The 27,000-nt window shown below is 42.6% G+C and overlaps 1 protein-coding gene across 2 annotated transcripts in view; it reads right to left on the reverse strand.

Annotated features, from left to right (window-relative positions):
* The window catches only part of sppl3 (signal peptide peptidase 3), a 42,350-nt gene extending 23,596 nt beyond the window's left edge, over positions 1-18,754 (reverse strand). Inside the window, exons 1-3 of one of the 2 annotated variants that reach the window (XM_062553442.1) lie at positions 18,273-18,754; positions 660-737; positions 224-297 (exon numbers count right to left, since the gene is read on the reverse strand). In XM_062553442.1, coding sequence (XP_062409426.1) covers positions 224-297; positions 660-737; positions 18,273-18,295 — 175 coding nt within the window. In that variant the 5' untranslated portion in view covers positions 18,296-18,754. Of the gene's footprint in view, positions 1-208; positions 298-659; positions 738-18,272 lie in introns of both variants that reach the window. The other variant, XM_062553441.1, reaches the window with a different exon arrangement.
* Positions 18,755-27,000: the final 8,246 nt, after the last annotated feature.

Genomic DNA, 27,000 nt, shown 5'->3' on the forward strand with positions numbered 1-27,000 from the left:
TCAGGAACCCTGCCCAGCAACATTGCTCTGTAAGAGTGCACCTGGCTATATCCATATCACACCTGAACCAGTCCCATGTATCGAGTTGGCCGCTGTGTGGCGTTTTCACACAGTGTGTGTTTGTATGTGTGTGTGTGCATGAGTGAGTGTGTGTGTGCGTGAGTGTGTGTGCGCGTGTACGTGTGTTATGTCACATATCGATACACACTGTTGCTTGAATTACTGTTGTTGAAGGAGCTCGTCGTGGGATTCCCATCTTTGTCCTTTTCCTGGTTCTCGCAGTCCATATTTAATGATCTAGAGACAGAGAGAGAGAGAGAGAGAGAGAGAGAGAGAGAGAGAGAGAGAGAGAGAGAGAGAGAGAGAAAGAGAGAGAGAGAGACAAAGAGAGGTGTTGAGAGATATAATCCAACAGAGAAAATGACAACAAAGACATTCAGGAAAGAAGAGGATGGGGCAGGGTGTCTGTGTGTGTGTGTGTGTGTGTGAAATAAGAGACATTTTGCTGTGTCTGTATGGGTGGCGGACACTGTCATTATAACCAAACTTTCCCTGTGCTTGCTTCGCTACACCTGGCTGAGCAGGTGTATCTGTGTGTGTGTGTGTGTGTGTGTGTGTGTGTGTGTGTGTGTGTGTGTGTATTGTGAAAGCAAACTCACCTGAAGCTGCCATAAACGATGAGAAGGATGGAGATGAGAAAGGTGGACACCTGACTGGAGTCCACAAGGGAATAAGCCCTGGCAAGGTAAAAACACACACACACAAAAAGAATATTGATTAAACACAATTACTTCTTGTGAAGAATTCAAATAATTCTATAGCTAAAAGCATGTGATGCATTTTGACAAACGTCCATCTACAAAATTGGTCAACAAGGAAACACACTGGTAAGGTAAAAACACACACACACACAAAAAGAATATTGATTAAACACAATGACTTCTTGTGAAGAATTCAAATAATTCTATAGCTAAAAGCATGTGATGCATTTTGACAAACGTCCATCTACAAAATTGGTCAACAAGGAAACACACTGGTATTCGGCTCAATACTGCTAGCTATGTCTGAACAAACTCTAATAGGACAACAAGACAGGACACGGATGAAGCACAGTACTTCCTTTACACAAGGTTCACCAAAATAACAAACATGACAATCAGATGGTTGTTTTGGTTGGTTAGCATTGCTGGGTTTTCAATTTAAAAGGCATTAGTCGCAACATTTTAATGGATCATTTTGAGTCTTACATTTCCACTGTTTCAAGTCAGGAGTAAATGCAAGAATGCACTACTTCAACAAAGCCCATATCTTCACCATCTGATCGGACAAACCAACCCAAAATGGAAACAAAAGACACGCGACAAAATGAATTCTAACACGACTATTTTGAGCACAACCCAACCAACCACACCCTGTAACAAAGACTCAACATTAAACTGAGACCTAAGTTAATTCAATATATCCAGAGTGTGAAAGTATCCAATGTATCCAAAGACTGTTAAAAAATGTTCCAAGAAAAAAAACAACCATTAAAATCAAAGAAATTCATAAGAGGTCCAAATGATTTATCTGCCCATATGAAGTCGAATTGGTCACATTCAGCAGGTTGCCGTTTGCGTGTACTGTACACTCGCGTAAATGTACACAATCCTGGCTCTGTAAATATGAAACGTCACATTCGAGTCATAATAAATTCCAGCCAATCAACATGCTTGGGGAGCCCAGAGGCCAATGATCCGATTTGATTGGTTTTAGAGCTCAAATATCAACATTTGGCCAGATCTGCCAGCTGCAACTGTAACAAATGAGCCTGCCTGCTAGAGCACCTTCAGCCGAGAGCGCAGAGACAGGGGCCAAGAGGAGAGGCCGAGGTGAAATTACTTCCATGAAAAAGAACAATTGTGATGCCCAATACTAGGAATCTCCTCCCTCACTGTTGAGTGTGGATAATAGCTTTGGCTCGGTGTCTGTGTGTGTGTGTGTGTGTGTACGCCAGTCTATTCTTGTAACTGCTACTTGTAGTTAACTTCCTGGTCACATTACCCCGGGCCAGTTACACTTCTGAGGCAAGATAAAGAGAGAGATGCCGACAGCATACCCAGTCGAGGACTCACCTCAGAAAACAATCTGTCATCAACATGACCACAACAGCAAACTCCACCTACTGCAAATTTGTGTGTGTGTGTGTCAAAGACCACAGCAAAAGACTGAGTGAGACTGTGTGGAGACAAGCAGTCAGGCAAGATGTTGCTGACCTAATGTATCCATTGAGGGAAAGACGAATTGAAGCTGATGGCCAGTGAGGATGGCCTTAGCAAATCTACACCTCACGACAACAACAACAACAACAAAAAAAAGCAGTCAGCTATCATCAGCACACATCTTACATCCTACCAGCCCCTGTCCTGCGGGATAATTACGCAGAGTGCAAATGAGAGAGAGAGAGAGAGAGAGAGACTAAAACAACCGTAAACAAAATGCAAATAAGCTTCCTCTAACTACACACAGAATTTCCTAACACTCATCCTGCTCTGACCACTTTTCCCACCAGCATATAAACATCACGTCGGCTCACCCAATTCTGAAACTCATAGACCCCCACCCCGTTCCCACCACCTCTCACCTGCCGGTCAAGCCGAAGCCTGTGACCTTAACCTCATATATGACATTAGGGGTCATGACCTTTGACCCCCATCCCTGCCACTCAGTGAGTGAGGAATGTGGTCCAGGGCTGCGAGGTCGGTCCTGCCCTTGCTGGCCGACAGTGCCTTGGTTGTTTTGGGTCTCCTAAAACGGAAGGTTTCGAAGGAAATCTCCCCCCTCCACCAAGCAGAGGTTGCCTGCAGCCACAGGCTTCTGCGGGTTGTCATGTATTTTTCTTGGATCGGGCCAAGGCGAGCAATTCTGCTATTTCTGACATTTTTGACTCCTCGTTGTAAACTCCAGGGGCAGCCAGAGGCTCTATGCCATTTTTTTTCTTTCTTAATTCTGGCTGCTACAGCAGCAGCAGCAGCAGCAGCTGCACGAGGTGGCTCTCTCTTCAGAGAAAGAGAACTGTTCCGAGGCGCTGTTGATGCAGGCAGCGCTTCGGCAGGTGCCGACTTGATCAGGGTGACGCGGCCGCGGCGTTGGGATGAGTCTCTAACCCAAACATGAAACACGCCTGCATTTCGAATCAATGACTTCACACTTGGATGGGACGAGAGGTTCTCCACATATGCTCCTGCCCGCAGTGGCGAACATTAAAACACTCTTTTAAGTGGCTCTCTTGCTAAGCCTAGATGCTAGAGATTCCAGTGAGTGTGTGTTCAGAGGTGTTTTTCAGAAGTTATTTCAAAGAAGATTGAGACACACCGACCAGTCATCAACTCCAGCTAAAGGAAGGCATTGCTTCACATGTCAGTTCTTTCAGATATTTGCTGTGGAGACCGGCCAATCTATGGCCGGGAACATCATCTGCTGCTTGATCTGGCTTTTGGGCGGGGATGCTGCTTCAGTCTTCCAAACAGCATTCTTGTCGTCCTTGTTAAACTGTTCCGAATTAAACATTTTGAGTCATCTGTTCACAAGCGGGGTCCGTTCCATAGATCTATAAAGCTTTTATATCTATGGTCCGTTCTATATTCCTATCAGGGGGTCACAAGCACTTTAGAATCTTTGATTGGAATCACCGTGGCTGCTTTGCTTTTGCTTTTTGGAGAAGCAGCATCAGCAGCATCAGCAGCAGGCAACCTAATCAACCGTATGCATGGCTGTTCAATCGGAATAAGAACAGAGAACACCACCCCTTTCATTCCCATTAAAAATTCGAATCGGATCGGCAAATATGTCATTTTCATTCCGATCAAGCCGCTATTCTGATTCAAATTGGATTACCACCTACTGCACCAGCAGAACCCCACCGGCAGAGCAAAGGAACCATCTCACACACAGATTGCAGTGTCATGTAGACAGTTTTCTCGTGTTTAGAGCTCTTCTGAATCCATACAATTATATATCTTATTAGTATTTGTGGCTGTTTCTCAAACCACCTACATGCACAAATAGTATACAGTTTAAGTATCTAGTGCAGATAAGTGGGCGCAACGTAAGCAAGCTCTCAGTGCACACTAGCAGTGTATGGACGTAAGAATGCAATTTGAGCCACAACGTTGAACATTGGCTGACAGAGGCTGTCTGCGAGCTGTAATCATTATCTCTACATTGGTTTACATATCATGGGATTCAGACTATTTGAAGTGCACTGCTCCTTTTTTTTTTAAATTACATTTATGATAAGACATCATTTCAATTCAAAGCCACAAAGCTATGCACTACAAAGACAGACATGAGATAAACGCTAAAAAGGAATAAGATCATGTCATGGGATTAAGAGATTTGACATTTTTACAACATGCAATTTTACTCAGTGAGGGTGTCATTGTGTCAAATTAAATTGCGAAGTTTCAGAACATACTAGGCAACGACTGCAAAGTCTATAATTTAGTGTCTACAGTGACTGATGACCAGAGTATGACTAAGTTTAAGATACACCTTGTCTAGTCAAGTTTGTCTGGGTGGGCTGTTACTCAGGTTAGGTGTATGGTATTTAAGATGTCAAGCCTGTCAAAATCCTGTCAATCCTGGCATCTTTTGGAATGCTCATACCAGACAATCAGCTCGATAACATCGAGGAGAAATAACTCCATTTCTTAGTACATTTTTGGAGGTTTTGCCTTAATGTATGATAGGGCAGTTGAGAGTGACAGGTAGTGAGTGACAGTGAGTGAGATGGGGGAAATGACTGTGCATTGGAATTAACCGCAGGTCCTCATGGGCACTTGAACTCCAACTCGATCGGATGTTGCCACTTGCACCACGGTTCCCTGAGAAGTGAAAAAAAATTCCCCCCCGTGTACTCGTTCTAGGTGTGACACTAAACAGAATAGATTGGATATTCGAATAAGATATGAATACATTGAAACAATAAGTGTTAGGTATCCAAATTAGACATTTGTCATGCAAATGAGCTGTAGATTAGTCTTAAGCAAGTGGCATGCTGCGTCGAGCTGTGTGTGTGCCAAAGACGAGCTTCAGTGGCGCATGGTCCCAGAACCCAACCAGCCGAGAGAGCTCCAGAGAATGGTTACTTAAGCCCAATTCACACCAAAGATTCCCGACGCGACGAGACTGAGTTGCAGCGGTATGAATTAGAAGTTGCACGTAGTTGTAAGCCGTCGCAGGGCATTAAACACGTTGAGTCACAGTCGCAAGGTTTTAGAACGTCGCAGCTCGTCTCGTCTGGTCGGGAATCTTTGGTCTGAACCCTACTTTACAGTCAAGTGTCTGACACCTTGCACTAAGCACTGGTTAGACAATGGGCACTGACCAATCAGTTGATCTGTTAGACAATGGGCACTGACCAATCAGTTGATTTGTTGTTAGACTGCAATATGAGGAAACAGTGCTCAGACACGCAGACGGAAATGTCTCATCTCAGAGTAACAACACGAAAATTACAACAAAAGGCAAAGGTTTCACAATTTCCAATGTATGATATTGCCACAACCAGGAAAAAAGGGGAACGTCTATCACCCAGTGGTTTTGAGGTTTGCTGCAGTCCAACTGAAAGATTGTGGGTGATAAGAGCCAGTCACACTATAGTATGGTGGCATGACTTGACCTCATAATCTTTCAGTTTACTACCAGGAACACTTCCTCCTGGTCTATTGTTGCAATAAAGGACTGTGCATGTGTGCATGCGTCTCTCTGTGTGTGTGTGTGTGTGTGTGTGTGTGTCCTGCATCCAACATTTCTTCTTCATTTCAATTACAGTACCAACCTCAAGTGACACCATGGAGCTATGTTTACACCATCAGTTAATAAGATGATTTCTTTCAATCAGATTCCGTTTTTTTGGCTCATATGTGGCACAACTACGATGTGCAACACTGATGTGTGTAAACAGGGAAAGAAATCTCATTCATATGTGGCAAGAAATCAGATATTAATCGGATATGTGCCAATGAGACTGCCGCCTAGCCGGGCAGATCAGATATTACCTGTCATTTTCCACATTTTCGTCATTTTTCTTTTTTTACTTTTCGTAGTTTCATTACACATAATATTATCATTTCACATGCATGACTGGCAGAACAGAAAAATTAAGATGAAAACAGAGATGGAAAAGCTGCAATAGGGCCTCCACTTCCTTCTTGACCGATCCACTAGCCCATTTTGTGGGTTTCTCAAAATACTTACAAAACAACTAGCCACTGAAATAGCCTACAGTATTAATACAAGTGTGTGATATCCTGTGATATCTTGCAATTTGCAGTGCCATCTATAGGCTTACTTTCATTTCAGTGACCAAAATCCCTCTGGTACGCTGGCGAGTTGTTTCAAGTGTTTAGCAAATTAGTGACCCATGTAAACACAGATATCTGATATGGGCCTCTCTGAAACATTAAGGGTGTCACGATACCAAAAAATCAGTAGTCGGTGCCAATACCAGTAAAATTACACGATTCTCGATGCCAAATTCGATACAATCGTTAAAAAAAAGGATTTTCTAAAATCCCATGTACCACTACTAATGAATTTCTTTATTGAAATATTTGCAGAATACTGAAATATAATTTCTATAACATACAGAGCATAACAGAATACAGTATCCAATTGCGAGCATATCACATAGGCTTACACATAATTAATTAAATCACTTTTCTAATGGAATTGTATAAAAACCAACAACTTGCATCGCCTTTTTATCGCTCTGCTTTCATATAATGTGAATGATTTTTTTTTTACAAGATGTAAAGTCTTTATTTGAAACACACACACATTCTGTAACTATTTATACATTCTATATGAAATTTCTGATCTTCATTAGCAGCAAACTTTATGCAGATTATAGCCTACTATTCATATTACAACTCCACCTCTTAAATTCAGCTGTCTGGTTGAAGCCTCAACATTTTGTAAACAAAGTAGCAGGCTAAGCTTATCATACTGGATGGACTGTTCAGTTTCCCCACATGTGTTTAAGTTTCAAGGTAAGCTACTTTTTCTCCTTGGGACAGAACCTTTTAAGTCTTGGAGTTGAAAAACATTGGTATTGAGATGGTCAGTCAACTTGAATGCAAGAGTTTTAATGTCTGCAGCATAGACTAGCTAATGATGCTAACCGGATTTTAAACAGCAATTTAGCTAATCGTCTTCTGTGCGTCATTGCGTTCATGATTGTGAATGTTTTATTTGGATTAAATGTGCATGTCGTGGGCGGGTGTCCATTGAGCACGTACTGTACGAGAGCGGACCAAGGAGAACAAGCTAACTTTTACTTTACTTTTACTGTTAGGTAAAGTTGCACGTATAATCTACAAAAGCTGCGGAAGAACTATATGCTTCCACCCGGGCAGCGTCAGGTGCATCAGTACGACCACGCTTCCAGGAATGATCTTGGTTTTCATGGAGACAGACGCTGTGTGCACGGAGGGGAGAGGCTGTGTGTGTGTGTGTGCTTGTGTGTGCATGAGAGACAGACGCGTGAGTGACAGAGAGGGAGAGCAGGGAAAGGAAATTCAGCTTAACGAATGTTGCGTGTTTTTCAATACCGTTAAAAAATAGATAAATAAATTAAAAAAAAGTAACGAAACAATATGTGGCGGCCGGTGCTGAATCTGTGGCGCATCGCCACAAATTAGTCTATGTGTGGGAAACACTGTAGCCTATTGCCCCCATCAGTTCCGGAAGAGTCGCAGCACCGATGCTTATGCTGGCGTCGGTGCTTACGGTGCTTCAAAAAAATAGGCATCGCCGGTGTTTTTTCATTTTAGAATCGAGAGGTATCGCAAGTATCGGTTCTCGTGACATCCCTATGAAACATACATGTAAATGGGCAGTCCAAATATATATAGTCAAAGGATATAGTCAAAAAATCAGAACTGTGTATCAAGGCCTGCCAGTGTGAATGCAGCCCATACACATTACCATACAACAGCTGTGCTCTCCCTCCTTTCCATTCTGACTTTAGCAGATTACATTTACATTTATTCATTTAGCAGACACTTTTTTTTTTTTATCCAAAAGCAAATTACGTGTCAATTATATTACAAGGGCCACGGTCCCCGGTGCAATTCGGGGTTAAGTGCCTTGCTCAAAGACACAACAGTGGAAGCCAGAATTGACCCTTTATTAAAAAGGTACACTATGCAAAATGTTCACCTTTATGAAGCCAATTTGAGGGTGAACGAACTTGCAATGGGTGAATCGTCCACCTACCATAGCTATACGGCATAGACGTAGCTAATTGCTACTGAGAAAACCTGCCGTGCGACTTCAATAATGGCGGCCTGACCTTCTCTAGCAAGAATCATGAAACATTACCTTGTCAGGTAAGCTCTTTGGGGGATGAGTCATGAGAAGTTTGCTATTTACAACAAACAGCAGGGTAAAATCTAAATATATCTTGACTTTAAAGGGAGCTCCACAGTCGCCAAAAAACACCTAAAGCTGCATAGTGTACCTTTACGGTTAATAAAGGACATGGCATTATGTTTTCTATGCAGGCTTGTGTGTCCATTTCTTATTTTCTAAAAAAATCTAAGGGCCAAACAAGTTCATGTGTTATATTAAATAAACGTTTTGGCCCACCGTCGAGAGGGCTCCATTAATGTTTGCGTTATGTTGACGCAGCGTTCTTACTGACAGTGCGAATGCAAACAGAAAAGGCCCAATAAGTTCTATGGTTAGCCTCAGTTAATAGTTATTTTAACCGTGTTCTGAGAACGGTTATGGCCGAAAAGGCTTAATAATACGAAGAAATTCTTGTTTGAAGCCATCTATAAGGAATCCCGATTTGTACACCTGTTCATAAAACAAACAAAAACAAACCTTCCCCCTTACCAACAGGGAAAGCTGAGCTATGAATGACCGTGGTACAGAAACCTTAATGGCCCGAACGACATGGCCTATTGACGGCATAACCTACTCTCTTCCTGGTGCAAATTACAGCTTGTGCACTCAGTCAACACTGCTTACCACACAAGGGATTTCTGACCCCACCCATTGGTATTTTCTATGCTAACACATTTGCTCCTTGATAACAGTGCTCACTTCCTTGGGTTAGTGCTGTCATGAATACCATACGGTTCTGCCAGATTTTGACTTTCAGCATATAGACAGACAGATAGGAAGTCATGGGTGGTTGTTAATCAGTGAATGAGTGACAACAACATTGCAGTGAACGATGAGTAGAGGAAAATGACAGGTGAGACAACAAAGATAGAAACCTACAAACATGGAAACAGAGACGGAAAACGTAAGGGAACTGGGAAGAGCACTTCTGTAGTGTAACATACCCAACAGAACAAGCGGTAAAACAAATCAATAAATAAATAAAAATGTGTAATTAGTGTACGCTCATTAGCTCAGCTAAAGCGCAGTCTTTCCCATATGTTGACTAATCTGTGGCGGGCCGCCACAAAATCAAAACGGGTCGTCTCACAATAATGTTGTACTATTTAAATTAGATAAAATCCTTTCATTGAGCCATGCATTTTACGCACACAGCCTTTCCTTGCCCCGCCCCACTTTCTCTCTCTCTCTCTCTCTCTACTCTCCTCTACATGTACATTAAACAAAATATTAACAATTGTTGAAGGGTTGTTGATAGCACATGGAAGCATTGCATAGAAGACGGTGGGCTTAATTGGCATTAAAAGTCCACTACCTACCACCACAAATCGAATCCAATTCTGTGGGAAACACTGAAAGTGCGTTACAAGTAACAAATGAAAATGCATAAGACTCCCATTAGGAGGGGCAGAGAGAAATGGTATGTGGACACATACAAAACAATGATGCAATACAAACAATAGACAATGGTCTGGATCTCACTGATGCCTATCAAGTAAACAAAACTGAGTTAATCATGCCAATCTGTGTATGTGTGTGTGTGTGTGTGTGTGTGTGTGGTGTGTGTGTGTGTGTGTGTGTGGTGTGTGTGGTGTGTGTGTGTTTATGTTGTAAGCCCCTTCTATAAACTCCCCGACGGAACGTCTGCCGGTAGGTGCCGGGTTTTAATGGTGTGGCGTAGCCAACCATCCCCGCATTTTACCACTCCACCCTGACACCCCCAACCTGGGTTTCCATTTCCCATCATTTCCACTGTCCACTCCCAACAGGATGCACTCTACCATTTAATGTGCACATTCAGTGGAGGTCTATTACAGAAGCTTCTTCAAACAAGTGGAGAGGGGGGGGGGGGGGGGTCGGGAAAGAGAAAGAAATACTACGCTCCACATCAGACACAGGAAAGAGAATCATCCATTTGCTGTAAGAGCACCTGAAAAGGGCGCCCACTTGGACGTACTGCAACTCTCCAGACACCACCAGCCTTCAGCCCGGGTTGGACAAGCTACTGGAAAGTGAGCACCTCTTTTGAAAAGCTAACCACAAGAAGAAAAAAAAAGAGAGAGAGAGAAAACACTGGAAACACTTGCTCCACGGACCCGAGGGAACATCATGGGGGCCGAGTCGACGCTTCGAGCTGAGCGAGCCACGCAGCGAAAGTGCTCTGGGACATTTCTGGTTTGCACCAGCGAATGACCGATATCTGGCCTTGGCAGGTTGGCACTGAGCGAGCCGTGATGTAAACGTGGTGTCTCACAGGCTTAAAAATATCCCCAAAAAATGCTGTTCTTGCTGTGGCCATTGGTATTTTCCACCCTGTGTCCGTCCACTGGGGAAAATGACAGCTTCCAGCGGCTGGGATACTGGTGCTGTGGCTTACCGCTTGAAGGCTATGGGTTAAAGGTGCAGTCCGCCATTTGGGCAAAGGGTGGCTGACGTTTAAGCTCGATGGCCAACCAAAAAACACCCCGCTCTTCCTACTGACCCGAAACCATATGTTGATTGGCAGAAATTGTATATGACCGCCTTGGCCATTTTACTTCCCATTTACAGAATAATTTCTGTAACAACACCAGTGTTTGTGAAAGTTGTGATGCAAGTGGAAGCATCTCAACCATATTCAAGCCCAGATGCCGATGAGGACCCCAGTTGAATTTCCAAATCCCACCCTTCTATACATCTCCCACTCCTTTCTGTTCACTCTCAAGTGTCCTATCTCCATAAACGCAATGAGGCCTTTAAAAATAAAAGTAACAATGAAAAACAATACCATTGTTTTTCGTTGACCACACAACGTTTGCTGAACTGGACAGCGACTTGGGACATTAGAGCCTGTATTAGATTAGAATCCTGGCCTGGATTAGAAGGCAGGCGGCTACAACACTGCACTCTGGGGGCATGTACATGGGGGCTCACATGTACACACACGTACCCCCAGAGTGCAGTTCTGTAGCTTCCTGGCTGCGTTAGCTACTGACTGTAGAAACTCAAGCTAGGTTAAAAAAAAAAAAATTTAAAACCAGTACTCTGTGACATCGAGAAACGAAGATCTATGTGAGTGAAACCTCATAGTTTTTTCTCCTTCGTTTAAGGGGGATGGTTGGGTGGGTGGATACTGGATAGTAAAATTACAATGTAAGACTGAATGGAGCAATTTGACACCTCTTCCATGAGGTGCCCCACACCTCTCTGGCGTGTGGTCAGGCCTGTCCTTTACATCCTTATTTGTTGTACCGCTGTCTTTATATATCACTGCATAGGTGCGACACAATAGACCTTTCCTGACAAATATGGGCGGCTTTGTATGAAAAGGACAAACGGGGCAGCAAAAAAATGAGTGACACACTTTCTACAGTGTGTGTGTGTGCACCCAATGTGACGTGGTTTGACTCATGGAGGTTGACTTCAGTCCAATATAAACACAAACGGACTTCCAACGTACTTTAGTTTCCAGAATGCTGAACACCACAGCAGAAAGAAACAAGCTATTGAGATTTGAGAATAATAATGAATGAAAAAAAGCATGTAAACAACAAAGCACTTTACACACTTCCTGTCAATAGAGGACAGATATTCTAGAATTCACCCTGAATGATGTCACTGGGTCAGCAATGAGTGCATACAAAGACTTACTGACTCAATTGAGCGTGACATTCTAACTAACTACTGTGGTGAGGGCACCATCAAAGCGTCACTGAGAATGCTTTATTTAAAACCGATTAATTAAGATGCTAGAGTATTGGCAATGTTAATTAATTGCGGGTGAAAAGGAGAAAGATCCTGAGTGAGCAAAGATGAGGACTTCCTCCTGCTTATTCAGATGTAGCTGTATCTCAATCTCAAATCTGTTTCCTCTGTGCCGTTTCCACACATCGAATCATGAGTCAGAGACTATGATTTGAGTTATAAAACCATGACCACATAGGTCGTCTACAGGAATAAACTAGCTCAATTTAAAGACATTAGACCTTTTAATACGACTTCTAAATTAAATTTAAGACCGAACCTGTGATGTAAATACAAGTGAAAAGTGAAAACATGTAGATCAGAGGCCCGCTTTACTAACGTAACATATAATAATTACGATAATTTAATTGCTTTACTCATTGCATGATAAATACTGCTCAAAACAACAGTAATTACACAAGTATTATATAGGTAAATAAAGAAGATATTTAGGCTATGCTGCTAAATGTAAGGATTCAGGAATCACAATACCAGCGTTTGTCTATGCAATGGTAAGCAGCAGAGCAGATAGGCGTAAATCAATGACTTGGGAGATCTTTATTAAACAGGAACAATAATTAAGCTGCAATAGCTTTTGGCCACATTATACTCAAATCTGACTATACAATATTCAATGCTAGACAGTGTATTATCAAGTTCTAACTTCGTTCTATTTATAACATCTTGTACAATGGGCGTATTTGAGGAAGTTATGACGTGAAGGTAATACTCTAATTGCCCAAGCTTTCAGGTTTCCGTACCCTCAGAAACTTCTCTTTTATTAATAGCGTTGCCAAGGAGATTTTGTGTGTTTTTCTGTCTGTCGGCACAAACACTATTGGGATGATTTTCATGAAACTTAGTGGAGAAGTGGCCACCGAAGAGACCACTTAACTGGAGCTGTTCCGGTTCCAGGGGCAGCTCCAGGAATTTTACTTCACTTTTTGTGACACTGTGACATTATGAATATAGTGAAATGGAGCATTTGGTCTTGGCAGAGGTATGTGCTCTCAGACTTCAACATGCAGTTTGATATGTATTAACAAACATATATGACCTTTTCACGCCTACATTTCATGCCTACAACTTCCTGTCCATTAAATGGTACTAGACGGATTTTGCTTCCGTTTTGTTTTTGCTTTTTTGGCTCATAACATTTAATCCTGTGTTTAACATGCTACTCTGAAGAAAGATATTTATCGAAAGCACACTAATGTCCTATTTCTAAAAAAAAAAAAAAAATTTAAAAAGAGTGAAAAAGTGGATGAATGTGTGCCATGAGAATGACCTATGAGCTGTGCTTCCAGGATTTGTGGAAAGGCCCTGTGCTTGACCGCTCCTCCCCACACAATGCTCGAGTGTCAAACTGCAGTGCACATTTCCTCTTTAGACATACACAGACACCGATGGGAAGGATCTCCAACATCCCCTAACCTAGCCAACCCTAAATGCAGCTTGTGGTCACTGAAGCTAACGACTGGCTACCTCCTAAAGAGCCCGAAACAATGCAGGCGAATCGGTTTAACATTTATTCACATACATGATAATAGTGACTTTGTCCCTATTTTGTTTAGTTTGCTATTCTACTTCAATGATTGACTGATTGATTAATTGATTGATTGATTGATGTAGCAGCAGCATATAGGCCTAGGCCTCACTTGCTCTTTTTCTATTGCACTAGAATAAATTGAAAATAGCTGTAGGCTACTGCCGAGAGAACACTGTACCAAGCAACCTACCATTCTAACCCTTGTCCAGCTGCCACGGCTGCAGCCAATACCAACAGTAATAATAATAAAACATTTCATTTTTATAGCGCTTTTCAAGACAATCAAAGAGGCTCGCTTCACCATTGTTACATAGATACCACCATACAAACCACTACACAAGGTACCTGGACGGAGCTACATAAACAGAGTTCCATATGAAGGCGCTCATTACCAGGCCGCTTTACCGCGCAGCACGGGGCAGCTCTGCAGGGGCACTGGGGGGTAAGTGCTTTGCCCAAGGGCACTCAACAGCAGCGAGAGGAGGGTGCTATTTTCACAGGGAGACAAATCCACTGCTATTTAGCCGCAAGCGCACACCACTCACGCAGAGTTGGGATTTGGGGTGGGGTGGGGTGGGGTGGGGTGGGGGGGTGGGGTCATCCAAACTGAAAGCGGAGAGAGTGATGGACAGATGGGTATAACAGCACCAATGACGCGTCATCGTTTTGACCGCTCATATTGAGTTCATCTCACTCATGCAAATGTGGTCAGAGTTTCCCTGACCAACTGTTATACTTAGAGGCCTCTATATGAGGCTGCCAATCACTAACGACAACCATAGCAACCAACACAGGCCACAGGAAGGGAGAAGCAGTGCTGTGTGTTGTATCTAAAACCAAGAACCTTACATGCTCATAGTATATGTCCTATTATTGAAACACAACTTCAAGCATCACATTTGACACACCAGCATTGACTAAGGCATTGGAACACTGTCAGGACTGCTAATGTCAAACAGCTTTTTCATGGGGGAAAAAAAATAAAAGTCCTGTGGCAAAAGATTCAGATACCAGACAACAGAGGAACAGCAGTAAAGCGCCGTGCCAACATCATATCAAAGGAAATGTGCAAAGAGAAAATTTCCAGGTCCTAGAAGCACAAGTTGGCCACTAAAACTGCATTCCATCGGCATACCCAATGCTGGGAAACTCGACAAAGTAACGCCACGAGCTGCCTATAATTTTGCTATGTATCTAGACTTACTGATAACAAAATGCACATCGAGCTTTCCATATACAGTACATGTGTTGATAACATTTAGGAGAATAGAGGCTTCAGCAACATTTCCCTGTGGGTAATCCTTTAAGTCAACAGAAGTTCATGTATAATCAGAAATGCTTGCTATTGGCCATGAGGTAGAATCTCATGTCTGAGATTTTGCTGCTAGCTATTTATCCTGATCAATTGTTTCTCTGCTAGATTTTTCCAAATAATATGGTTTAAAAATATCATCATGAAGGGCATTGCATACTACTGTTATACACAGCCCTAAAGCGCAAAGGAAGTTTCTGGAGTCATGGATAAAACACAGCCTACACCACCACAACAACAATCAGCAACTTTAACCTCCAACCAAAATAAATAAAGGAATATCAAACAATAACAATAACAATAATAATAATAATAATCTTCTATGAAAATCAGGATGCATAAAACTGTTCTTGGCTAGCTACATGTGATGGCTATTATTATGTACTCTGCTAAATAGGATTTCTAAAGGGTGGGGCAAGAACTGACCCTAGCTTGGGGAATCTGGTATTGTTATTAGGCATCTCATGAAGTTTTGTGCCAAAAACTTAGTGAAGGGACAACACAGTTGTTCCAAACTATCCCTGGCGTTACTGACAAAAATACTCAACTCGAAATGATTCAACGCACCCGAATATTTCCCCATGAATTTCCATACAAGAAGTGAGAGGCTGGTTTTTGGCCTATAGTGAAGACTATCTATTGCATTTACCCAAATCAAATGCTACTGTACATTTGATAATGTAACAGTTTACATTGAGACTGTATGTATGTTTTTAAAAAAGTGATGGCTCTGAAGGTGATGACGTTAAAAGCTGGAAGATACAAGTTTATACACCTGTAGTACTTCTACTGAGTTTGTGTACTCTGAATGTGAAAAAACCCCCAAAAAAGCAGGAATAAAAGCCAAATGGCCCAGTAGTCATTGTTGACTAATATGAACTGTAAATTGTCTATAATGGTCTCTCAGACAGTCTAACCGTCAGTCTCTCTAAACACCCATTACCCTAGAACCACACAGTAGCACCATAATCAACAACTGCAACACAAAGCATTTTTTTGAGCCGAAGAGAATGTTCACATACTAAAATGGCAAAATCCAGCACACGTGTGGCTGCAGAGATGCAACACTCTGCTGCAACACACAGCTGTAGGTGCAGTAAGGCTTCATTGTGAAAATATGCTCCTTTTGTGCTACGGTTAATCGAGCAATAACCCTGAAGCTATAACTCTGGATGAGGTAGGATCCTCTTTCTGATCCCTCACTGAGCATGAGCATCCCTTTCAACATCGGAGGGGCCAAGGGAAGCGGTATCCGCTTTTTTCTCTCTCCCTCTCTCTTTTTTTCCTCCTTTTTCTTTCTTTCTTTCTTTCTTTCTCTTTTTTTTTTTGGTCGTGACCAAGCAGCATTCCAGGGACGAGGGGGGAAATATCTTGTGGAGCGTTCTTCCTCTCGACTCACTGACCAGAGCATTCCTGCTGCAGAATTAACGGCCATCAAGCACTCATTTGGTGGTGGTGGTGGTGGTGGTGGTGCTGCTGCTGCTGCTGCTACTGCTGCTGTTGCTCCTCGCATTGAGGCTGGCTGACTCCACAGTGAGCTCATTCTCTGCTCCTGACAATAAGTCTCAGTGCCCTTGCCGCTCAAGACGGAGGGTTACAAAAGACAGACCTGTGTTGTCATTGCCCATCTCCAACAACGCTAGCTGAACCCAGTCATTCTTAACAGAGTCTGTGTGTGAGTATGTGTGGGTGGGAGTGTGTACACATGTGGGTGTGTGTGTGTGTGTGTGTGTGTGTGTGTGTGTGTGTGTGTGTGTGATGCACAGAGCACTCATGACTGGCAGTGATATTCATTATCTGGGGAGTCATTTCTTGACGCTTCTTGATGCGTTGATGAGAGAGACTGAAAGGCATGTCACTCAGGGGAGATGGTATTTGACCAGCTGTGCCGCCTGAAGGATTCTTGGCAGATGGGTTATCTGAGGATTCATGCTGTCCTGAAACCACTCACACCACAATACTGGTAGTCTTCCTTAGGCTTGGGGATCCATGCTTAGAGCTAACTCAAAACAGTAGCAGCTACAATATTGACCAGACTGAGTTTGAGTTCAATGGTCAGAATTTGAGGAGAACACTGTCTCCTCAACATTTAGGACAATACACGATTGTAATGTTTTTTTGTTTTTTTTTTAAAAAAACACTCTGATAAGCATCATTGTTTTGTCTAAGTTAGTGGGCCCACGTTGCTTGGGACTTTCAAGAATTACCTTGATTCTATGACCTGAAAACCGTTTCTGCCAATAGGCTGTCATCGCTGCACTAATGTCGACGTGAGATACGGCTAATCAGGTTGGACAAAGAGGATTTAGGGGTATTGACTAAGAGCAAACAGTTTTAGGTCCTCCGTACCTTCGAGGTAGCCATGCATCACACAAACAAAACATTTGTGACACAGGGGCTTTACTAACGTTTAATCTATCCCTTAACGTAAAGGGATTCAGCATATGTCTACACATCCAATCATCAAGTCTCGTTCTAGCCAGAATCTTTATCTTAATCGCAACTTTGTCACAGATTCAGACCTCTTATCTCGATGCATTACCTACGATAACCATTTCCAACCGCAAATTAGCTGGAGTAACACTGGCATCGGCTAAAGGTGCTGACATGCAATGAATAAATCGGGCAACTGCAGCACACCGAGGTTACCTGATCAATTGAATGAGATTTCAGTTCAGAAAGCGAGCTAACGCTGGTCAGCTCGTAATGAACCATTATGCTATGCTAGCGGTACATGATTATTCTTTGTTGAGCTAGAACATGAAGCTAGCAATGCTAGTTAGCATACACAGCTAGTTGGCAGGCTAGCAAGCACAGCTAACGTTACGAAAATAAAAAAGCCACTTAGCAATAGGCTAGCAACTCTCAGCTATATGGATAAATTACAATGTTGCACTTGCAAATACATGATAGCTAATTACCATTTCCTGTTTCAAAACCATGCACATTTAAGTTGCCAATATGTCAAACGTGCTGGAATACATGTACAATATGATGTTCTTGGTACAAACCCACTGAACCAGATTAACCCACTAAACCATTTTCCTCTACGGCCAACAATTAACCAGCTAGCTAACGTTAGACAGCCGATGTTAGCTGGCTAGCTAGTGGTTAGCTCATAAGAGCACTAACACATACGAAGCTTCATTTAATTCTATACGGGATAACAATGTTTTAACTGCATACAGACCTGTATGCATATTCATATATATTTTGGGTATAATTAAGCTTTTGGTTGAATTCGAATCGTTTAGGTTGCCTTGTTGACCAACTAGGGCTATGCGCACTCACCAGGAGTAGCTTTGCTCCGCCATGTCGCCGATTGACAACAGTCCGATGGCTCCGCCACTGGAGCACAGATTCGGGATCCCTGAAGCAAAACGGAGAGTCCTGGTGGGGAAATGTTCCGCCTTTAAGTCAAGATTTGTCTTCCTAACAAGCCCTTTTTGACAACAACATGGCGCTGTTTTCCGTGGCTGTTCAGCTAGCAGAGACTAGCTGGATGGCTGGCAACAGAAACGACAATGATGGCTTGCTAGCTGGCCAAGACAAAGCAGTCCGGAAAAATGTTTTGTCAATATAGCGAGTGTCCTGCTGTCTTACTGTCCTCCAAGCAGGCCTCTGTATCTGCGGTCCCTAAATTAACCGTAGATCCATCTTATGAACGATATTTCAGATGTCTCTGTGCAGATCTTCGCAGAGTTCTGCTGGCTGTAATGGAAGCCGTGCAGCTTTGTTTTCTGTGGCGAGACTGATCACGGGGACGCGCACTATCGTCCTTGCCAGTGGTTTGCTACAGCCGCGAGAGTGTATAGCGTGTGTAGCAATGAAGTGTAGCCTGCCGAAAGGAGTGGGTTTTCTATAAGGTATTCCAATGAACGACAGTCCTAGAAACGAGCACCCGCAATTCACTCTGCTCGAAACCTAGTAGGCATATTTAAGTCATGCAATCTAACGCTATATTTTATTCATTTAGCCAACTCCTTGTTATTCTGTTTACAATGTTGAACTGCATGCCTGTTTGTGTGTTTATTAGCCCAACCCTTGATTTTTTTTACTGTTTCATTAAATACATATGCTTTGATTGCTGTGGGGTGAGAATTGCGTGTTGCCTACTTGCGTGTTGTGATCAGAATAGGTGCGCTCAGTGTTTATGTGGCTTGTGTAGACTTTGGCTACTTTTAGTGACATTTCTGGAAGTAAGACAGGTATTATTCTGAAAGCCTATCCAGTAGCCTAATTATATGGACTGTTCTTAATATCACTTAGTCTGGCCCAAATATTTTTTTTCCTTACCTACTTCATTAACTACAGTAAGATAAGTCTATTCAAGGTTTCACACATGTTATCCATAATATCTCTGGAAGGAAATTAGGAAGCTAGTCTGCAAAATAGAGTTCAGTTTGTGGGCAGAAACAAAACAGAGCCAGTCAGTCTGGTCACTAACAGAAAGGTCATTGTTCATCATTCCAAGACACTTTTCCACCCATTTCGTTCAGGGTTTTCACAGCTACCTTCACAGAGCCATCAAATAGGCCCCTACATTTCTAAAAGTTTTAGTAAATGTCAAATGCCCATGAAGGTCAAAGCCTGACAAAATACATGGTGTGTAGCCTATTCAATTCCATTTGTTGGTGATGAGCCTTTAAAAGACAGTGCAAGGTCTCCCTCTTAAAACTTGTTGACATTGAAGGAATACCTTTTGAACTGAAAACACAGTGATTTGCAAGTAAACCAAATGCTTAGATTATCAGCCTTACAGCAAACAGCTGACCTAATAGACAAGATGTGGAGCAAAGCAGCATCAGTGGTTTACGGTAATATGCTGCTGTTGTTGCTGTCTTGATGTCAAAATTCGTCAGGATCTCTAAGGCATGCTGTGATGTTGGACATAACAAACATGGTCAGGGAGCTACAATCAGAGGAGCATAATCCAGGAAATGAGTTTTAGGAGGCTGTCTGACTACCCATTCCTTAGCATAGCAGTTCAGTGGAGGACAGAATGAGGATAAGGGGGGTGTCTACTGAAGGGGGGTGGGGGGAGGGGTGGAGTGAGGGTCTGGAACACCCCCACCTTGTCCCCACCCCACCCCACCCCTTGAAGCCTCTCTGCTGGGATTACCAAAATCTGCAAGGAGCTGCTTTTGTAAGAGATTACACACAATCTGCCTCCAAACCCAAGCACACTACCACCATTTTGGGTCTGTTGTAACAGGAGAATGTCTCACTTTTCAGAGGATCCCAAACCAAGCAATTTACACACTTCTGTGTTAAATGTAATGATGGCAGTTCTCTTTCCTCCCTAAACTGCAGTTGTATCTTAAAATGAAAGACATGAGGCATTTAATGAAAATGTGTGCATAACGAGAGTTTGTTTATGGGCAAGACCCGCATAATATGGGGTGTTTGGTATTGGTGTTTAAGCAGAGGCCTCTCAGATCTGACCTTATGACCTGCTTTGCTGGCTGGAGACCTCCCATAATTCATAGTGCCCTATGCTCTGTTTTATTACAGCTTCTCTTGTTTTTTGATATACATCCTGACCGTGGGCCTGCCGGGTACATCACTCTGATGATGTCAGTCTGAATGATCCCAATGCACCTTACCTCCTAAAATGTACTCAGGTCCAATGCTGTTTACTTACTTTTAATGCAATTTCTCTATGTCCATTACATTTGAGCGGTGCTTTGACCGGCTGCAGTCAACACAACCCTATAGCCCTTCATCCAACCTCAGACTTCCATTGGTATTCTGCTTTTGACTGTCCCTTTATTGACTCGCCACTATTGCTTAACATCCACCACATGTTGCGTATCGATTTACAGCACATGCTCGACATGTTTTCATGTTGCCTGTACTATTATGCATATACTGACAATTCATAGATTTACTTTGTACAAAGCTATGTTGTCAGCATCTGTTGTTATAGCAGGGATGCTGTGTGTGTGTGTGTGTGGGTCGCGCACTGCACACCTGCTTATCTGTTTTATGTGGTTGTTCCCATCTGCTTCCATTTTGCCCTTGCTGTCTCCTTCTCCCATTATACCTTTATTATCTGTGCCCGATTATAGGCAGCCGAAAACGATAACTTATCGTTGGAGTTTTATGTGGTGAGGGAACAGCGTCTCTAGACAGCCTTTCCTAGACTTCCCCTGCATTCTTAGCAGCCCTCTGTTTGCTTTTTTTGTGTCATCTGCTGATTAGCAACAAAAATGAGAGGAACACACGTCTCTGGCTGATTATTTAGACGAGAGTAATGTTCAACAAATCCAAAACGTAATCCGTCGGTGTCGTAGTAAACAGGGTAGGTCATCGGCAGGTCAGGGTACAGAGAGGAGCCAATTCTGACCATCAAGTAATGCCGGGCCAAGGGCATGTAACGGTGAAAATTAGAGGGGCGCTCCGCCAAGGCCAATATACCCTGTCTCACAATGTTCAATTTCTCTGGATCATCTCCTTGTTGTGGATCTGCTCCTAAAAATTTAATAGTTTCTTCCTTGGCCTATGCTTGACCTGACTGCCTCTCCTCCAAAACATTCATGAAAACCAGCCTGTTAGTTTTTGCATAAGCAAAAAACAAACCCAAAGCAAAAAAATGGACACATAGCTATGCAATAGGCATGCTAAGCAACTTACAAAAAGTGACCAGTCCTGACCAGTATCACATGTCAATCTGAGAGAGATTCATACTTATGTACACCAATGGTCGATGGCTGTGGTTGATACACAGTAATTTCCTGTGTATTAGCCGCATTGTGTATAACTTGCAGGACAGTGTTTCATGCAAGTTAAAAGAAACAAATCCACATTAATGCCATATTAACTGCCCCCATGTATTAACCTCATAGCTGAAGAAATTGTGTAAAATCAATGTATAAGCTGCAGCTAATAGTTGGGACATTATGGTACTTTGGCCATGGCTGTGGCCATTACAAGGTGTGACATACATGTGAAGCTGGCCTGGCTCCTGAAAGTAAGCGAAACAGAGAGAAATGCACCTGTAGGGGTTCTAAAATGGAGGATTACAACAGAATGATTACTGAGTGCGTGTGGCGAGTGCAATTGGAAGGATCTTAGGGATCTAAAGGGGTTGACAGTGTATGTTGTGTATGTCCACTGTTAAGAGTATTGTGTTCTGGATCAGAAATAATCAATAAAGACACTACGGCTTACAGTTAATCTTCTATTCACCCAGATGGTGCCACAAGTCACAAGCACCCGGCGAGAGCCTTCATCTCTAATTTTAGTTTCCGTGGTGTCCGTGGTGAGGTCTAAATGGGTGGTCGGCCCCTGGGCTTTCAAACGTGTCACAGAACGTTTGATCTCGGCGAGTTCATTAAATTTGTCAATTTGAACTGGTATTCCCACTCTGGCCGTGGTGTCAGAATGACTAATGAAGATGTGTGTGTGGCTAACTGTGTCAGTAAGATAAATGAGCATAAGTGATGAGAGGCTGCAGTAGTGGGGCTTCGGGGCAGATGTGACATTCAATTTGCTCTCAATTGGGGTATCCAAGAGCAGATGCCGCGATTGAAGACACTCTGGCCCAACACCAAGGACAGTAGAGGGGTATAGAGTGATTGTGGCCTGATTCATGTGAAGCAACACTTCATGTGTTTGCTTTTGCATTGCAGGTGCAGTGAGGATAGAGATTATTTGGGCTGCCACTTTATCTTGCTTCTTGGCTACTGTTGACAAAAGAGCACTTCTAACAGTTAGCAATCTCAGAGAATCCTGTTCATTGTAGAAGTACAATTGTCTGTTTTTTGTTGGTAATGGGGTAAATCTGAGATGCTTTCTTGAGAGATGAACATTGAGAAAATTTGAAATGAGCAAATTAAGAATTATTGTAGATCAATCAACATCATCATTTTGATCACCATTCAGCTGACATGTTTAAGATGTCAGCTGTGTTGGACAACATGCTTCTATACAGTGCTCTGTATCAATACATTTCAATGGTGGTTCCATGGGGAGGTTGTAATAAGTTCACAATCCCATGATGTAATTCCTTGTGAAAGCTGTATAGCTCCCGATCAGTGGTCAACCATGCTTGTAAGAAGCTTTTTATTTCAGCTAAATGTTCTGCAAAAGCACTTACAATAGACTGAGCCTGTAGTGTTGTAAGGGACACAACTTAAGTGCATTCAGCCTCTCTTCATGCTATCTTCACTGATAGAGGACGGCTGAGTATGGAGAGCTGCCTCAAAACCTGACATTAGTTTAACTCTGTCACTCATTGTTGTGCGTTGCCAGCTGTTATTTTGCCTGTAACCACAAAAGTTCCTAAATTTAGTGGAGTTAATACTCTATGTTGTTTCGACACTACACCACTGCTAGTCTCTTGTCTGAATGTAACACCAGTGTTATAAGTCCAATATGTAAGGAGCAGACATTGTGAGAAAATAACATTTGTTAGGCCTATATACCCTCCACTTTTATTGGTACCCCTGGTAAAGATGAGTGAAATCCAACCTGGCGGGGAAGGACATTTATTCTGAGAAGGACAAATTCTTCGAACAGAAATAAATATTTTTAACAAAAATACAGATGTCACTGTTACTGGCACCACTGGAAAATCTTTTAAACAAAATGTAACTGAAACTTTTTTTCCATTTCAACTTTAAGTATTCTAAGGTAACCAAAGTGCTATGAACTTCCAAGCAGTAATCCACGATTTCCTGTTTAAGGTATAAAAATAAAGTCACACAGAAGTTACACACCCTGGTCATTTTTCAACATGGGAAAGACATAAATACACAATTCAAAGGGGAAAATGTTATTGACTTCAGTATGTCAGGAAATGGACAATCCAGAGATATTAAGAGATGGCCTCAAATGTCCTGCTTTGTGTTCTCCAACTTTATGAGAGCTCTTCTCTTCGAAAATGGAAGCTTGAAAAATAAGTCAACAGGGGAGCCGATAATTAAAATAATTCCTAATATTAATCAGTAACTCATGCTGAGCTGCTAAAAAAGGCGCAGTGTGTGCTGAGGCAGTTGTTCCCGTTAAAAGTCAAACAGAGGAGTTTGTCGGGATGTGAATTGTGGTTATTGATTGACTGAAGAAGGCATGATGTAAACAAGGACTAAGACATGACAAGGTCAAAGCACACACATTTCATGTCAGTACATCAGGGCAGGATTGATTTTGCTTAAGTGATATTTCTACAATGATTAAAGCAAGACCGTCTTGGCTTCCCTGCATGAGGATGCTGAGAGACTCCTCACTGATCAAACTAGGCCAAAGGAGATGCCGTCCTTAACGGCTTTCAGCTTTATCTGAACTGAGTTGCGGGACGTATCGTTAGACATGCGATTCCTGACATCATTAAGGCTGTTGTTTTCGTTTTTCCTTTGCTTTGTTCGATTTGATGGACTCGAGCAAACCGGGCAAGGGCTACTACAGCAGACCTCCCTACCAGGCATCTGAACATGAAAAGCTCCCGGAGATCCCTGAAGGATTTCCTGTAAATTCATGTAAGGTATCTGTGTGCAGTCTGCCTGACAGATGTGCCTGTCCTCAAATGCCGAGCGTAATGTCAGCGTAATGTAATTTTCCATTGTGATGTACCTCTCTAGAGTAGTTGGGTCACTGAACGAGTTACCGCAATCGGTCATTTGATGACTTTGTGATCTACTGTGCATGGATACGTTCCAATTTGTATTAGCCATTACTGGTATGACTAACTACATTTTGCCTATAGTAATACCAATGCAAAATGACTACAAAAAAGGATTAAGATTGAGTTATACTTTGCAAGGGCAGTATTCAGGATAACTCTCTTCATTAACGACTAATGGCTGTGCCAGATGCAGCTCTCATCCAAATTCTGTGCCATTCTAAATGCCTCAGTCTATGCACATCTTTGAATGAAATGGCTCAGCAAAGGACTGTCTGCAATGCATTGTTCTCATCTCATCACAGCATCCTTGAATTATTTGTTTTAATGCTCCCAAGGTGTTTCAAGAGGATGCTTTGCCAGAGACATTAGAGTCACAAGAAAGCCACAAAGAAACTGATTTAAGAAGTACACTTTATGTGTGTCTTGAGCTCGCTCCATCAATGGATTTTTAATTGGGAAACATTTTCCTAAATAGACCTTTTGTATTGGTCACAAGTGGTTTCGGCTACATGAGACATTTTCACATGTTGTCTATGCTGATCGCTGATGAACTAATTTGCCATTTGGAGCACTTCAAAGTCCTCTAAGTTCAAAGTGTGTTTATACCCTGAGTTGTGTAAACATCTCAAATGCAGTATCGTGTTACAAATTGGCCATGCTGAGTAAAAAAAAACAGTATGGATGCTCTTTTTCCACATTCTCGGCTTCCTTCCTACCAGCAATACATTAAGTAGAACTACTTGCTACTGTGCATTTGTCCATAATATGATTTCTTCTATATGCATTTACAGACCCTTGTGCGTGACCATTCATCTTGATTTTGTCTGCACTGTCCTCTGTTGTGAGGACAAACAATGCCTAAGTAGTCATTATGAATGACTACAGTACAGTAGGTTTTGGAATAGGCCTTGCATACAAAAGGCTATACTCCTCAGTACCCAAGACATTGGCCTGAAATTGAATTCAAGAGTCTTGTCAATGCTCATCCTACTTGGATGGATACAAATGTTTGAACAATGTTGCCGAGCAACTTGGTTCCAAGCACGTTTTCTGATTCCGAGTTTGTTGAACTCAGGTGAATGTAGACGTTCTGATGTGACTCTCCACTTTTAAACCTAAACCTCAGCAAACTTCACAAAGAAGTTTTGAAAATGCAATCAAATGCCGTAAAGATATTCACCTCTGTGGCAGGTGTGTGTCTTTATCATGAGTCAGCTGTATGTAGCTTGCATGTGATGTGTGGTGGTCTGTGTTTTGAAAGTGGATCTTTGAGAAGATTAATGGTAAGGAGTGTGGAGTCCCCGGTGAGGCCGTCAGCTTTGTTCCCCCGGGCCGGATTAGACAGCTGGGCCCCTCTTTCCTCTCTGTATGTCGGATGTCTGTTTGTGTGGGGGTGTGTGTGTGTGTGTGTGTGGGGGGGGGGGGGGGGGCTGTTGGCAGGGGGTGAAGTGCTAAACGGCAGCAGGTTAATAGAGAAGTGAATAGTGTTTCTCTTTATTGGCCTCGTCTAGCAGAGGACTTATTAGTGGAGTTAATCTCATGCTTGCCTCAACCCTCCATGGACTATGGGCTAAGAGGGGCACACACCTTAATAGGCTACAGACAAAATGGAGCCAGTGGAGCCAGGGCTGAAGGAAAAGAAAATAATTGTACAAAAGAAGAAGCATTGCATCTGCTTAACAACTTTTCTAAATCCTATCTTGTGCTGGTTGTAAACAAATCATTCCTCTGCCATGTATATTTGAGGCCCTCTACTCTGGGGGCCAGATTTGTGTGCATTTGCAAATGCATTGATAGGCTATGAGTGGCATGGCCAAACAGCCTCTTCATTTTACATGCTCTACCTCTAGCTCACCGCTTAACCAGCGCCTTTCTCCGCCCCTTTCCATGAACATTCACAACTGAACGGCATACTTCAATCACAAGTGCAGTTGATTGAAGTTAACTGATCCAAAATGTAAAAGGAATCATACAGTACATGATAAGATCAACAAGCAGGGAGATAATGAAGAGCAGTGAATTCCACTCAAACTACTTGTGCAGGTTGGCTATGATGACAGATTTAATAGTCAAATCTAGCAAATGAATACACGACACGGAAGGGCGCAAATTGCTATTCTCTGCACCTGCGACAGGCAGTCTGCAGTTTTACCTAGATGCTACCTGTCAGTATGTACCATGCCATGTCTTTACCTGCATATTGCGAAGAAAATCTGCCTCCGGTGGCCGCAAAAGCATTGCTACATCTACCCCAGATGGCCTGAGAACGTTCTTAATGTTTCCACTAGATGGCAGTATTGTCAAGACAAACTACTGTGTGTACACGGATGTCAAGGATCCTGGCAAGGATGCACAGCAGTGACAGTGAATCCTGTTTCAGTGATCTGTGATGCT

The sequence above is a fragment of the Sardina pilchardus genome, chromosome 14 (genome assembly GCF_963854185.1).
Source record: "Sardina pilchardus chromosome 14, fSarPil1.1, whole genome shotgun sequence".
In the NCBI taxonomy this organism is placed as follows: Eukaryota; Metazoa; Chordata; class Actinopteri; order Clupeiformes; family Clupeidae; genus Sardina; species Sardina pilchardus.